This window comes from Corvus moneduloides, chromosome 24, assembly GCF_009650955.1.
Source record: "Corvus moneduloides isolate bCorMon1 chromosome 24, bCorMon1.pri, whole genome shotgun sequence".
Lineage (NCBI taxonomy): Eukaryota > Metazoa > Chordata > Aves > Passeriformes > Corvidae > Corvus > Corvus moneduloides.
The window spans coordinates 3,962,422-3,977,405 of record NC_045499.1 but is presented as its reverse complement, the minus strand read 5'-3'; the positions used below and the strand labels follow the sequence as shown (position 1 = coordinate 3,977,405).

Below are 14,984 nucleotides of genomic sequence, written 5' to 3'. Positions count from 1 at the left end.
CTGGGGGGACCAGGGGGCTGCAGGGCAGGGGGAACAGCCACTGCCTTTGGGGACTCCTGTGCCACTGCCAGACAAAGCCTTGGGAAACCCACGGACGGGCTCGAGGTGCCGCGGGGTTTGGGGCCATTCCAAGCACAAGCCCTGACCCAGCGCTCTCCTGAGCCTGTGAGAGCCCCTGCACAGCAGGCTGATGTCCTGCCCTCCCCCACCCTGCCAGAGACCTGTGAGGGGGACACGAGATCTGGGGTACCACCAGCACCCCTGGCCCATCCTCACAGTGCCCCTGCACTGGCTGCGTTGGGCGCACAGCAAATCACAGGACACACTTTGCTTTTTTTTTTTCTTTCCCCCCATTTTTTGTTCTTCCACCCCATTTTTTGTTCTTCCACCCCCTTTTCCAAAGGCCAGGGCAGTTTTCCTCCTTCCCCTGCTCCTCACCACCCTCCATCCCTCCTGCCAGGGTGTGAGCAGGGCTGTCCGGATCTGCTGCTGTGGGAGCAGCACGGAACAGGAACAGAAGGGAAAGGCAGTAGCTGGCACCGGCAGCTTTTTTAAGGAAAAAAAATCAAAAGACCAAGAACCAGGTGTTTTTCCTTCTAAGCTCCCACAGAACATCCCTGGCAGCCCGGGCCACCCCTCGACATTTGAACCTAAACCACAACTCATCGCCAGCCAAAACCAAAAAGCAAATAAACAGATAAAAAACCTATAATATAAAAGATCAACATTGCCAGCTAACTCTGACTCTGGTGCAACGAGCAGGTGAAGCAATTCCCAGCTCTCTGCCCTAGTCCAGCCTCGGCAGATCACACTCTCCAGAGGGAAATGGCAAAGCTGCCATCTCCATTTCCCCAAACTCCAGAATCAGGCAGTCCAAGTAAAATCCCAGTCAAGGGAAGAGCTCTGTGCCAGGGCACAGAACCTGGGGTCTTGGGAGGACTCTGGTGGCCCTGTGCACGAGGATGGGGACCCAGCTTGGGGGACCCCCACTGTGCACGGCTCCACAGCCACGCTTACTGCTGCCCTCTTTGCAAAACTCCCATTTTCAGCACCAAATCCCTGCGAAGGGGAGAAGCTGAGCATGTCCTGGAGTGAAAAGCAAAAGGGGGGATGCACCTGTCCCAAGGGGGGCCCAAGGTCCCCAGTGGCACAGCTGCCATGGCAGGCAGCATCCTTGGTGGGTGCCAGGCTGCTCCCACACGGATTGGGACAGGACCCCACCGTGAGCAGCAGTGGATGTTCCTGTCCCTGCGGGTGCCACTGTCTCAGCTCGTGCCCCAGGCTTTTTCCCCCCTGAGCAATGGCTGGGGTGAAGCCACTTGCAGCCAGAACCCGGCAGGGAGAAGGAGGAGGGGGGACAAGCCCAGCCACCGTGCCCACCCTTCCCATGGGAGACAAGGGCTCTGCACGGTCCTTGCCCTGCGCCAGGGCCTGCTGGAGGTGAGGGGTTCCCTGTGTCCGTTGCCAGCAGGTCCTGGCAGGGGAAGCCTCGCACCGCAGCTCAGGTCCTTGGTGCTGGCAGAGGGTTCCCGTGGCTGGGGCAGAGGGAGGCAGCGAAGGTCCCCCGTCCCTCCAGGGGCTCAGCCTGTCCCGCCGCCGCTCAGACCGGGTGGACGAACTGGTAGACGAGGCGCTGGGAGATGTCGGGCTTCCGGATGATCCCTTTCTTGTAGTACTGCCGGATGGAGCGGCTCAGCTTGTCGTAGTTCATGGCCGGGCGGTTCTTGCGGATGCCCCACAGCCGGGCCACCTGCGCCGAGTCCTCGATCTTGAAGATGCCTGCCAGGGGAGCGGGGCACGCAGGGTTACAGCATCTCCTGCCCCACCTCAGCCCCCCAGCGCCCGCCCCGGGGCCTCTGGAACATCCCCGCCCACCTTTGTCCTTGTTGAGCCAGCGGATGAAGCGCCCGTAGTTGTGCGGTTTCAGCAGCAGCTCCTTGAGGAACTGCCAGAGGTGGATGGGTTGGCCGGCGCAGGACGAGTCCACCTCGCTGTCGGCCCAGCTGGTGTCACCTCCTGCCACGGGAAGGGATGGGTGAGAGGAGGGAGGGGACAGACCTCGCTGCCGTGCACCATCCCAGGGAGCTGCATGAGCCCTCATCAGGGAACCCCGGCTCGATGCCGGAGGGTCTCCAGGGCTCAACCCAGGCACTGGGTCTGGAAGCTTTGCTTTGTCCTCCCTGTCTTGGAGCAGGAAGAACAGCTCAGTCCTACCCCGCGGGGGTGCAGGGGGTGTGGGACAGGGCCAGTGAGGGGCTCGTGGCCATTTCTCCTTCGCTGAACCTTGCAGAGAGCCCTGGGGCCGCCCTGGGGCAGAGGGGGTGCAACCGCACAGATCCCACAGCAGCAGCTGCTCCAGTGCTCCGGATAATTGTAATTAAGCAGGAAGGGACCCCTCAAGTACCTCGGACCTGCCCGAGGCAGGAGTGGGGCCAGTGGAGCTGAGCCCACACAGAACTCACCGCAGTATCTCACATCTCCAGGGGCAGCCTTCTCCTTCATCCAGGCGGCTGGAAGGGAGGAGCGGGGGATCAGAGGGGCACCTCCTGCTGCACAGCATCGCCCACCCTCCCCAGCTCCCTCCGGCTCCCTGGCACCCACCAGACTTCCAGATGTCGAGGTGGGCGTGCAGGATGTCGCCGCAGGCGGGCGAGCGCTGGCAGAACTGCTCCTCGGACATGGCACACAGGTCCTTTCCCGACAGCTCCTGGAAGGACTTCCCGATCTGCGGCAGCCGGTACTGGTGCTCCGTCCACAGGATCCACTTCTGCACATTCCCGGGGCTCCAGTCCGTCGGGTCTGGAGGTGGAGGAGAGTGAGTGTGGCCAGCCGGGATCCATCCCCTCCTCCCGCTGTGGAGCAGCCGCACTCCCCCAGACCCCCACACACGGCTGGGCACCCCCCTTAAAGGCAGCGTGGCTGTGGCTCCCACACCAGCACATCCCTCCCTGCCCGCGCCCCGGGAGCACGGGGAGCACCCACCTGCGGCGATGTTGAGGAGCTTGCAGGCTGTCTCGATGTCCTTCAGCACCTCGCCCACCACCATGCTCTGCACCTGCTCCAGCGAGTGCTCCTCCAGGTGCAGGCTGCCCTGCAGGTCCCCCTCGGGCCCCAGCCCCAGGCCCTGGCTGTCGATGATGGGACATTGCTCCGGCTCCTTCCGCGCCTCCTCCCGCCCGCCCTGGGCGCCGCTGTGGGACGGTTCCCCGGCGCCCTTGGTGGCCCAGGCCGTGTCCTCCGGGTAGAGCATGTCGAAGTAGTGCAGGCAGAAGGCTGGCAGAGGCTGCTCGGGGGTGCTGGGGGGGCTGGGGCTCTCCGGGCAGCCCCAGCCCCGGGGGTCGGGGTCCCGCGGGGGTGGCAGCAGCGTCGGGTCCGGCCAGGCGAGGCGGCCGGGGGGCAGAGTGGTCAGCCCGGGGCTGGCACTGCCCATCCCTCCACTCAGCGCCGGCTCCAAACCTGCCCGGAGAGGAGAGAGGAGCAGAGCTCAGCCCGGCACTCCTGCCTTCCCGCCCCGCAGCCAGGCACAAAGGGAGGGACTAAGCCTGTTAGAGGGGAAAAAACCTCCAAAGAGCCCCACGGTGCCCCGCGAGCCTCCGGATGAGTGCGGGGTCAGCCACGGCTGGGGGGGCTGCCCCCGCTTTGGGAGGACCAACAGCAGCAGCCAGCAGGGAGAAGGAGCTCAGGAGATGAGCAGGATTTGACCCCTGTTTGGGGTCTGGGTGCTCAGGGTCTCCGCATGGGTTGCACCCCAAGCTGGCAGCCCCTCAGTCCCAGGTGGAGCTGAGGCCCTGGCGGGAGGTAACGGGGGACACTGGAGGGGCTCCCCAGCACCTGTACAGGACAGCCCTGGGGTGACGAGGGATGCCTGAGCCGCAGGGACACATTTCTGAGCATGGAAAACATCCTCTGCTGCTTCCACCTGAGGCACAGCAGCCTCCAGATCCAGATCTCCCAGCAGGGACCAAGCCCAGCACTGCAGCACCCAGCCCTTGGTCGCTGTTGCCAACCCCCAGATGAGAACTTTCCTTGCAAGACAGGACAATTGCAGCTACCTTCACTCTCTTGCAAGAAAAACTCCCCAAAATCAGCCTGTCCCTGTCTCTGCATGCAGGGAGTCCCGGAGGCCATGGAGTAGAGGATAAACCTGCTGAATTTCCATGGCAACGCCAGGGAATGGCTCCATCCATGGAGAAACCTCCCCAAAAGCCATCCTGAGACTTTGGGAAGGGGAAGCCGCTGCCAGGGAGAAGCTGCTGATGGGCATGGCCAGGGCGCTGCCCAGCTCCTCCACCTTCAGCGTTGCATTTTACAAGAGGAAGAAGAACCAACCCAAACTGGTGGTTTAAAAGCAGAAAAAAGAGTTTTAGCAATGGAGCCAGCACTGGGAAAGGAGCGTGCAAAGCTTGAAAGCCCTTAGGACACCAGGCAGCCCTGAGGGGGAATGGGGGCAGTGGCCAGGGAAAGGGGGTACCTTGTTGCTCCAAACCCCAGCTGGGGGAAAAAGGTTTAAAAGACTCAAGAGGAAAAGATCCCACAGGGTTCCTCCAGGCAGAGCACAGCCCCCAGGCACAGGGGTGGTCGGTGAAGGAGGGACGCTGGGGACTCAGCCCTGTGTCCCATGCTAAGGGGGGGAGTTAATGCGGCTCCTGAGGATTCAGTGCTCCCAGGAATATGGGTTTTGAAGTTTTGCATTGCCTGCACTGGGGGGAAACTCATCACTTCATCCTTGGAATAGCCCGAAGGGCTCAGAAAAACCAATGGAAGAGCCAGGGACACCTGAACAGCACCCATGGGAAGCCCATGGGGACCTCGGGAGGGATTGCGAGTTCAGGAGTTGGAGCCCACATCCCTGAGTGGTTTTGGTGGCACTGCAGCGAGGAGGAGGAGGGAGAAGAGGGCTCCCAAACCCTCTTCTGGTCTGGGGCTGCCCCCACCATCCAAACAGTTTCCCTGAGAGATGGTGCCTGTTTCCAAACCTCTCCTTGATTTGCTCGGGATTAAAAGAAGAGCTTTAGGAGATCAGCCCTAAATCCAGCCTCATGCTGCTCCTGGCACAAAAGGGAAGTGGTAACAGCTTGTGCAGCTCCTGCTGCTGCACAGTGCCGGCCGTGCGGGTGTCTGGGGAGGGGACAGGGGCCTCATCCCCAACACCTCTGGGATGTTCTGAGGTCACGGTGCATCCTCACGCACGGAGGAGCAGGGCTATGGAGCCATCCTCGGGAATGCCACAGGATGGATGGCCCCAGCCCCATCTTCACCCTCATCCTGTTCCACTCCTCCCAGCTGGGACCAGAGGGACCCAATCTCTCGGGAAGTGTCCCCAAAAGCCTGATGTGTGCCCTGCCAAGGGCGCTGTACTCTCAGGGCGGGGGCCACTGTTTGACTTTCTCCCGCTCTGGCACGCGGGCAGCCAGGCTGGGTGGAACCTGTTTGCACTGAGAAGCCACTTCAGGTGGCCTTTTCCCCCTCTTTCCCTACCCCTTTTTGCATTTCCCTAGAAAAGGAGAGCTGGAGGGGCAGCCCCAGGTTCCCTGGCCTGCATGGCACCCAAAACCCTTCCCACGCCCTGCCCGAGCTCAGCGAGGCTGAGCTGGTCATTGCATCAGCCTTGGCAGACGCTCCCTGGCCGCTGCTCCACGGGGAGCTCTGGCTCCATGGGGTGGTGGGACAGGAATGGGGTGATGGGACTGGGATGGGGCTCCTGCAGTTCCCAGGGCACAGGGCCAGTGCAAGCCCGTGGCTGTGGGTGGTGCTGGGTCACAGCTCAGCTCCACAGCCCTGCAGGGACCCAGCCCCATGCAGACCCTGCAGCCGAGGGGGATAACGATGGGGCCAAGGACCCCCGTGCCAGCCCGAGCTCTCCTGGCAAATGCAGCCCACCATGGCTCAGGGTGGGACACGAGCACCAGCGAGGGTGGAACGTTGGGATTAGCCCTTGGGAGTGAGAGAAAAACAAAACAACAAAAAAAAGAAATTCACCCACCCCCCACCCTCGAACAATGCGTCCGTTAATTAAAATCCAATCTGTGGTGGAACAGGTTGTGCTGGAGTGCGGCTCGGGAAGCCCCGTGGGACCGGGGAGGTTGGCCCGATGCGGGAGGGGTGCTGCCCACAGCGCCCGGGATGTCTCCCAAGCCCCTGGGCACTTGCCAAAGGCCCTTCCCAGGCAGCCGGGGTGGGGGCCAGGGCCAGGCTCCAGGGTCACCTCCAGCATGGGGACAGGGATGTGCTGTGCTGTCCCAGGAGGAACTGGGGATGTGCGGGATCCAGAGCTGTCCCAGACTGCCCAGAGCGGCCTGGATTAAGCAGGAAAAGGGACCTGGGGTCCCTGCACAAGCCAGGGCTGCAGCAGGCGCCCAGGTGGGTGCTCAGAGGCTGCTGACAATTTGGGATCCTGCCAGCATGTCCCATCCACCCTGCAAGCCCCACAGTGACAGCTGTGCCACGTCCTGCTGCCAAACCCTTTGCCACGCACCCTTCTTATCTCTGGGTGGAGGAAGGAGGATTGGCCAAAACCTCCCCACAGCCAGGGCAGGGACTGGGGTTGGCGCTGGGGGACTGAGGAGGTGACAGAGCAGGGGGCTGGGGAGGTGACAGCCCGGGGGGCTGGTTCTGGTACCTGCATGGTGACGGTTGTGGCCAGGGCAAGCCCTGGGCTCACTTTGATGTACCCTCAGGGGGATGCAGCCTGTCCTGGGTGCCCTGGACCCTCAGCTCCCCACCAGCCTCCTCCGACACCGCCGAGGTCCCTTGGCTCCTCCTGCCATTACCTGCATGGCTGCTGGCACAGGGACCAGGTGTCCCCACGGGTCCCCACGCCCTGGGTCAGGCTGCCCTCTCCATCAGCGCAGGGAGGCAAACAGCAGTGACAGGGGACAGGCACAACCCGCCAGTGACCTGAGCAAAGCCTGGTGCTCGGTGTCCCCCAGGTGAGCAGCAGAGCTTGGTGTTCCCCATGCGGGGCCAGGGAGCCCCTATTTATAGCAGCACCTTCCCCCCCGTGCTCCCAGCCTCAGAGAACACCGGTATTGTGGGGATTTGGCACCCTCACGGCGTTTGTGTTTCACTAACCGAGCAGAACCACGAAAACCAAACCTGCAGCCAAAGTGACTTCAGGGCTGACAAAAAAAACCACCCCAGCAGGAAAGCAGCTGGGACAGCGCAGGTCTGCAGAAGGGGCTCAGCTTCACAGAGACACCCCAGAGCTGGCAACTCCTCAACAGCCACCCAGGACACTCCACAAAGGGTCCCAGCTGCTGGTTTGTCACACAGTGCCCCGAAGCTCATTGTCCCCTGCCTGGCACAGGGGCTGGTGGGACCCTGGGTGTCCCAGCTGTTACCAGGTGGGCTCAGGAGCAGCCAGCCCCAGGAGTCCTGGCTCCATCCCACCCTCCTTGCTTGAGCAGGAGGAAGTTGCAAAGACACAAAAATAGCAAATCCCGTCTCATTTTGGGTGACACCATCCAGAGAAACGCCAAGAACCTCACGCTGAGGGACAACCTGTCCCTGTTTGGCCCTAATGACACCTGAAGGTGCAAGGAGCTGTGGGGTGGGACACTGACGTGGGACAGCACCATGTCCACCCCAAATTGGTGCCGAAAGCAGGACCCCCCGGAGGGAGGGAAGGTGGGCTGGGTGGGCGCTGGGGGAGCCCAGGGAGCCGGGGGTCGCGGCAGCGCGGGCACCTTACCTTGAGGGCGTGCGGGCTCAGAATCCACATGGGTGCCAGCGCAGGGTGGGAAGAGCCGTCCCTGTGGCGCTCGGCGTGGTGTCTGCGGGGGACATGGCCCCAGCTGAGGTGTCCCAGAGCGGGAGAGGAGCGCGGCCGGCAGCACCGCGCCCGGCTCAGCGCCCGCTCCGCGGCGGCAGCACGGCCGGGCTGAGCCACATCGGCCCTCGGTGGGCACCAGCGCGATGGGGACAGGGATGAGAACGGGGCACCCCGAGTGGCTCCGAGGGCAGCAGAGGGACGCAGCCAGCGGCGGCTATGCGAGGGGGACGCCGGCAGTGAGTGTCAGGGCTCAGCCAGAGCCTCCTTTGCCCATTATATCCAATTCCTTCCTTATTTACCTGAACAAACAAGCAGCGCTTACCTCAGCCGAGGTGTTTGAACAGCCCGGGCCGGGTTAACCCTTGGCAGGTGCGTCCAGGGCGGGCTCAGACCAGAACGGGCCTTGGGAGGGGAGTGGGGCAAATCCGGGCACGGTTAACCCCTTCCTAATCCCCTCACATGGGATGAGACAGGGACAGAGACAGGGACAGACACCTGGCTCCTCCTGGAGTCAGAACTGCAACACAGAGACCTGTCAGATGTGTGAGAGTCCATGGTGTGACATCACTCCCAGAGCAGGCTGGGCCATGCTGGGGCCAGGAGCATCCCTGAGGGACACCCCGGGAGCGTCCCCAGCTGGTACCCAGGAGCATTCCTGACCCAAACCCCAGAACCATCCCCTGCCCGAGTGCTGCAGCCAGGGACGGAGCCCGTGAGTGAGGGTGCGCAGAGCTGCTGGGGGGGGAAGGGAGCCCCTGAGAGCACCCAAACTCTCCCACCCCAGGGACACAGCGCTGTCCCCTGCCCAGGGTCCGTGACTGCAGGACGGGGCACGGGGGCACGGCCAGAACATGCCGCTCTCCAGGCCCAGGTTGTCTCCACCGGCATGAGCAGGAAAAAGCAGTTCTGAGCAAGACAGACACTGAGCTGGTATTTATTGTCTTTTTTTTTTAGCACATGAAGCAGGCAGGGCAGTTCAGGCAGTTCTCCTGTGCACGTAGCGCTGCCAAAACCAAACTCCCCCGTGCCCTAAAAACCCACGTCAGACCAAACCCCGCCACAAACACCCACAGGTCGGCCCCACGTCACCACGTCCCTGCAGGCACGTGGCCCGTCCCCAGCCCTCATACTGGTGGCAGAGCTGGCATCCCTCACTGCCCTGACCCGGGCAGGCACAGCCGATAAGCCATCCATTGGAAATGTTTGCCGTGAGGGAATTAAAACCCCGGAGGAAAGAGACCCCGGTGCGAGCACTGGGAAAGGGCTTCGCTGCTATCGGCAGCACCAGGAGTTTCTGCCTCCCTTTGAAATGCCTCAATGTTATCTTATCGTGGGGAAAGCTCCCCCTGGATCAGGGCTCCCGTGTCCCGGGGGAGTTCTTTTCCCCTGTTTGGTAAACACGGCTGGGCCTGGGACACGTGGCAGTGGGTGTGGGGGGACCCCGGGACAAGCAGCTGCGTTGGGAACCCGCCAGTCCCTGCCTGGGCCTTGGCAGGAGTTGGGCATGTTCTATTGGGATGTGGCACAGCCAGGAGGGGGGTCCAGGCCCCCAGTGCCCTCCCAGTGCTCCTGGCAGCCCCAGCAGAGCTCCCCAGCCCACTCAGAGCATCCACCGCTTTGGACAAGGCCCCACAGGTACCCAAAGCTGCTCCCGTGTCACACCTCAGGATGCCTCGAAGGCACCTGGAGCAGGAGCATCCCAGCCCCGGGGCTGCAGCCCTCCAGGCACAGATCCCTTCCCCACAACACAGAAAAACAGGTGTCTCAAAAAAAAAACCAGAGTGTGGAAACTGAAGATGCAGAGTGAAGTCACGTGTGAACTCGACACCAGCCTGGCACCAGCCATGCTGGGAAAGCACCGTGGCCATCCCGCCCTTCCTGTGGCCTCTCTGCTCCTGCCCCGCAGCCGGACTGTGGCCTGGGGGACGTCTGGTGAGCAGGGTATGGTTTGTACAGGCTGTGCAAGCTGGATCTGCTGTGGCACCACCTCCAGGTCACCCGTGTTTATTTGGCTTCTTTACAGCTTTTCACCAGAGCAAACACCAGACCACAGCACCAGAAGGAGTCAGAAGCAAAGCAGAAGAGAGCACAACTGGGGACACTGGACAGTGTCAGATGTCACCAAGCAGTGGGGAGTTCCCAGTCCTGGATCCAGAGCATCCCAGGCCCAGGTCATCTTGGGCTGTCTGGAATCTGTTGCCAAACTCACACCTCGGTCTGAAAGAGCTTTCCCTATTTCTCTTATCGGTAGCATCGGGATCTTGATAATGGAAAGAGATTAGAGGGAAAAACATTTGCTTTTCTGGGCTCAGGGAGAGCTGGGCAGTGCAGTGCAGCACAGCACTGCAGAACTGGGTGAAAGGCCCCAAAATGAGACCTCTGCTTCCCTCCCAGAGGGCTCAGGGGCTGCAGCCACCCAGTGTCACCAGTTTCTATGGGCTCCAGCTGTGCTGGGCTCTGGCCACGCCAGACTCTGGCCACACCGGGCTCCGGCCGTGCCGGGCTCTCCCCGACACCTTTCGCAATCGAAGCTCGGCACAGCTCTGCTTGCACATGCAAACCAGGAAAAGGAGAGATTGCAACACCTGAGGAACAACAAAAGAGGGAAATGAAGTCTGGCTTTTTGGCGCTGTGTGCGCAGTTTTCGGTGCTTTTTCCTTGTCCTCCCTGTCAACCCATCAGCTCCGATTCCGGTGTCTTTTGCCACTGCTGAAACTTCAATGCTTGGGAACGCGGCCGGAGGGGAGAGATGGAGAAACGACTCATGAATCAGCCTGGAAGAATCTCTGCCCACCTGCCTGTAGCTAATCTCTGGCTCCATCACAAGAATAATAGATAAGCAGCCATGTCACATATAATAAAACTATTGAAGGCCCTTGATGTCACTGCACAAACCACAGAGACCATGGAGCCCGACCTGTCCCCACACGCAGCTGTGCTTCCTGGTCCCCTGCAGTGGTGGGGCTTCCTCTGCTCCAGCTCCTGCACAGCTTTTGGGACACTGGTGGCCCCCGAGCAGAGCTGGAGTCCCTGCGAGAGGCATCACCCTGCACCCCATGTCTGTGCCTCAGGGCGATGATGGGACCGGATGAATCCCACTCTCAGGCTACAGGGTGGGCACTCTGAGGCTTTTTTGCAGCCCAGAGAGACTGGAAATGGTTGAAATGGTTGAAGTACCTTTAATGCTTTCCCCACATGCCTTGGAGGGGTCCTGGGAGGGGAGGAGGTCTCTCCAGCAGAGCCCAAAATTACCCGGGGGTCAGGGAGCACAAGTGCAGGAGCCCAGAGGTGTGCACGGAGGGGACAGAGCTTTTCATGGTGCAATGACCCTGTGCAGAGTTACCTGGGAGAGTGTCCAGAGCTCCCGAACTGCTGGGATCGCTCCAGAGCCCAGACCACCGGAATCCCCTCGGGCTCCTCCTTATCCCAGCCAGACCTACCCACTTCCCGTGCAGCCCCAGGGCGAGCGGGGCCGCTCCTCTTTATTCTCTTTATTACCCCCCCGGCTCCCCCATCTCCCAGCTGCTGCCATAAATGCCGTTTACGGGGCCGCGTGTGTGCTCGGGGCAAACAGCCGCGTTATTGCCGCGGCACCCGCCCGCGGCCCACCCTGATAGAGGAGCCGGGGCTCCCGGCCCTGCTCCGGCACTCGGTACCCACTCCGACCTTGCTCCAGCTCCGGGTCGCTGCTCCCACACTCCATCCCCACTGGATGAGGTGGCTCCCGGTTGCTCCTCTGCTGCTGCGAGGGGACCTTGGTGTCACCTGTGTTCCAGGGCAGCCCTCGAGAGGGCAAAGGGGGTATTGGAGAAGCCGGCTCCATCCGGCAGCACAGGGGTGGGGGTCTGCTCCGCACTGGTGGCAGGGGGAGCCAGGTGCCATCCTTTTGCTGAGCACAGAGACCTTGGTGATCACCTGGCACCATTCAAAGGCTGCTTCGCACCTGTGGTGGCAGGAGGTGACAGGGTCTGGCTCTGGGGTGCCACAGTCCCGCCATGCCTGGGAGGGCAGCTGGGGAAGGACAAGCTGGGAGGGGGATGAAGACACCAGGGTGATGCCAGCAGGACCCTGAGCCCAGCCCCTGGACCACCAGCTCCCCACCATTCCCTCCCTGGTTCTCCCCGCAGGTTCGGTGACGCCCCGGGTGACACAGGGGAGCTCGTGGGACACCGAGCCAGACAGGGAGCAGCGGATCCACCGCCGTGTTTGCTGTTCCCTTCCCAAAGCCCTGCTCTTTTCTTCCTCCGGTGGCGTTAAACTCCTGCTTTTGTCTCTTGGGATTAAAAGCCTGGAAATGGCTGCGGGTCGCCCGGCGGTGCCAGGAAGAGACGGCTCAGGGCGGCGTGGGCACACCCCGCTCGCCGCAGGCTGAGGAAAGGTCACGGCTCCCCCTGCACCGCCACCGGAGATTTGGGGGTGCAGAGGAGGGGAAGGATCCTGGGCTGGGCTCTCCATGCAGCTCCTGCATCAGCACACGAACCCCAAATCCCATCCAGCATGAGAGGACCCCCCAAAATAACCCACACAGGCGCCGTACTCTTGTTTTGTCGCTGTCACCTGCCCATCCCACCGGCACACGGGGCACCGGGGCCGGGGGATCAGCAGCCCCTGCCCGTGCCGGGGGCCGGGGCCGCTCGGCAGCAGCGGTTCCCAGGCACACACAGGCAGCCAGGTGAGACGGGCCGGGCCCGGTGCCAGCAGACGGGATGTTGTCTTTTCACACAGCCCCGGTGCGGGGCCGAGCGGCAGCGGAACCCTCCGCGGCTTTGGTTCCCACACTGGGTGCCATTGAGAAATGCAAATTCATTCTTCTGCTGCCGGTTCTCCCCACATGCAAAACGATCCTCGGGCATAACGGCCCCACGGAGCGACAGCCCGGAGAGCGTGGGAGCCGCTGGCCAGGGGAACACCCCGTGTGGGAGAGGGTGGAAAGGGCAGCTCTGACGGTCAGGGCAGCACACGGTGCCCCCGGAGCAGGGGAGGCTCTTGGTGGTGATTTCCCCTTGAGTCCTGCACTGTCCATCCCAGAAGAACCTGCAGAAGGTTCTGCGCCGGGGAGCAAACCCCTAAAAGTAACCCCAAACCCACACTCTGCCTGGTCGCAGCTCAGAGAGGGCGAGGGGCTGCGCGGCGAGGGGCAGGAGGGGGTCAGCAGGGACCAGAGTCATTCCTCTCCCATCGCTCCTGACCCACTGAGCCAGGCTTGCAGGGCCAGCGGAGCAGAGAGAGGAGGGCTCCCCTGTGCACAGCGGGCAGGGACCCCACATCCCGCAGCATTCTGTGGGGCCGTGGCTCTGGGGTGCAGGAGCGGGCCGGGGTCACGGAGCTGCCCGCAGAGCGAGCCGTGACTCAGCGGTGACTCACCGGGCTCCGAAGGAAACGTGTCGCTCCCGTGAGCATCGCCCGCGTCCCGCACCTTGTCCTGGGGGCTCAGCAAGGAGCCAGGACCTGCGGGGTCATGTAGGGAAAATGGGGTGCGGAAGGGGGGGCAGGACCCCAAACGGGATCCCGTGTCCTGTCTTCCCCCACTGTGCAGTCACTGGGTTGGCCACAGAGCTTGGAGGAATTTACTTTTCCCTGGAAAACACACGCTCCCGGGGGCAGCTCCTGGGCATCCCCAGCCTTGTCAGCCTTCCTGACACCAACATTGTGCAGAGCCGCAGTTCCCGGAGCCAGATCTGGGGTGGAGGGAGCTGTGACGGACACCGGGAGCTGGGCAGGGGGGCCCCAGCACCTGTCAAAGCCCTGCTGGACACAGGCAGCATTCCTTGTGGCATCCCTGGTTTCACGGGGCAGGATATTAAAGCAGAAAGCGATTAATGCTCTGCAAGGGAGCAGAGAGACAGAGCTCCAGCCCTGGTGTGGGACGTGACCCGAAATGGCTCCATGTTCCCCTCAAAGGGCTGTCCCAGCCCCAAGCCCCGCTCTCCCCTTCTCAACTGTCCCCTTCCCAGTGCTGGCACAGGCACCAGCAGAGCAAGGACATCACTTCTCTCCTCAGCAGTGGATTTTGAGCGAAGCAAAATGTTTGTTCTGTCAACACGTGCCTAATCCCCAACCAAAAGCTGATGAAAACACCATGGGGGGGAAGGATGGGAATGAGCTGCCCTTTGATACAAAGCCCCGGTGGTGACAGCCACAGCCCCAATGGGGGGGAACAGGGATCCTCCCTCAGTGTTCTGGTGCTGGGGTATCCTGTACCAGGCAGGGCAGGGGAAAGGCTCTCCATGGAGCAGGGACAGCCTCCAGCTGCAGCCTGGCCCTGCCACAAACCCGAGCAGGATCCCAAGATCCATGGCAGAGGTGCAGAAAATATCCTTGCTCTGCAGGGATTGCCCGGCCTCAGTGACCAGTCCTGGCTCCTTTCTCCCTCAAAATGCAACCAGCAGGTGCAGGCAGCACACAGCAGTGTCCCCACACCAGCCTAGGACTGTCTCTGTCCCCACTGACCCAGCACCTGCTGCGACACCATCAACAGGCTCACGAACGTCACAGATGGGCTCACCTGAGGATTAGCGTTTCCAGATGACCCATAAAACCTTTTTCCTTGTGGGATGAAACAACACTTTGTCCTGCGAGGCTCATTTCCAGCCTGGCTGGGGCTGGGCTAAGCAAGCAGAGCTGCCCCACTGCCCACCCCGGGGTGGTCCCAGCAGGGACCCACTCCCAGCACCCAGAGGCATCGGCTCTGCACCCTTCACCCGCAAGAAAAAAAAGAATAGGGAAAAAAGAAGGTACATTTAGCAGTTTCCATTTGTTTGCTCTTTAAATAATTGTTTCCTTATCGCTATTGATTTAGATCCCTTTAAAATTCTGACAAACCTGCTTCTCAGGCACCCTCAGCTGCTTCCTCCCAGCCTGCTCCCCCTGGGCATGGCAGAGCAGCCAGGCTCATCCTAAGGAGAGCTTCCTGCTTGGGGAGGCACCTGCAGGGTGTCGAGCCCCCACTCACCCCCTCCTTCCCAAGATGGACAAACCAGGCTGCCCCAAAGCTGTAGTTCGGGAATTTGTCCTCTCCCCCTCCCGCTGAGGAGCAGGGCAGCAGACACAGGGGCTTTGGGGCTGCTGCCATGCCCTGCCAAGCTCGGGGGGCTCAGGGGGGGACACCCACAAGGGCACAGTGGCCACAATTGCCCAACCCCCTCTGTGCAGAATCCAGCTCTGGCCATGAACAGCCCCAGTTAGGGCAGCACAGCGACTGCTGGGGTGGAGG

General features: G+C 62.0%; 1 protein-coding gene across 1 annotated transcript; it reads right to left on the bottom strand.

Annotated features, from left to right (window-relative positions):
* Positions 1-398: 398 nt before the first annotated feature.
* SPDEF (SAM pointed domain containing ETS transcription factor) lies at positions 399-3,469 on the bottom strand. The gene is made up of 5 exons (XM_032133268.1): positions 2,983-3,469; positions 2,602-2,799; positions 2,463-2,510; positions 1,876-2,016; positions 399-1,779 (listed from the first exon to the last, which is right to left on the bottom strand). The coding sequence occupies exons 1-5, from the start codon at positions 3,428-3,430 to the stop codon at positions 1,601-1,603; spliced, it is 1,014 nt and encodes a 337-aa protein (XP_031989159.1). The 5' UTR covers positions 3,431-3,469; the 3' UTR covers positions 399-1,600.
* Positions 3,470-14,984: the final 11,515 nt, after the last annotated feature.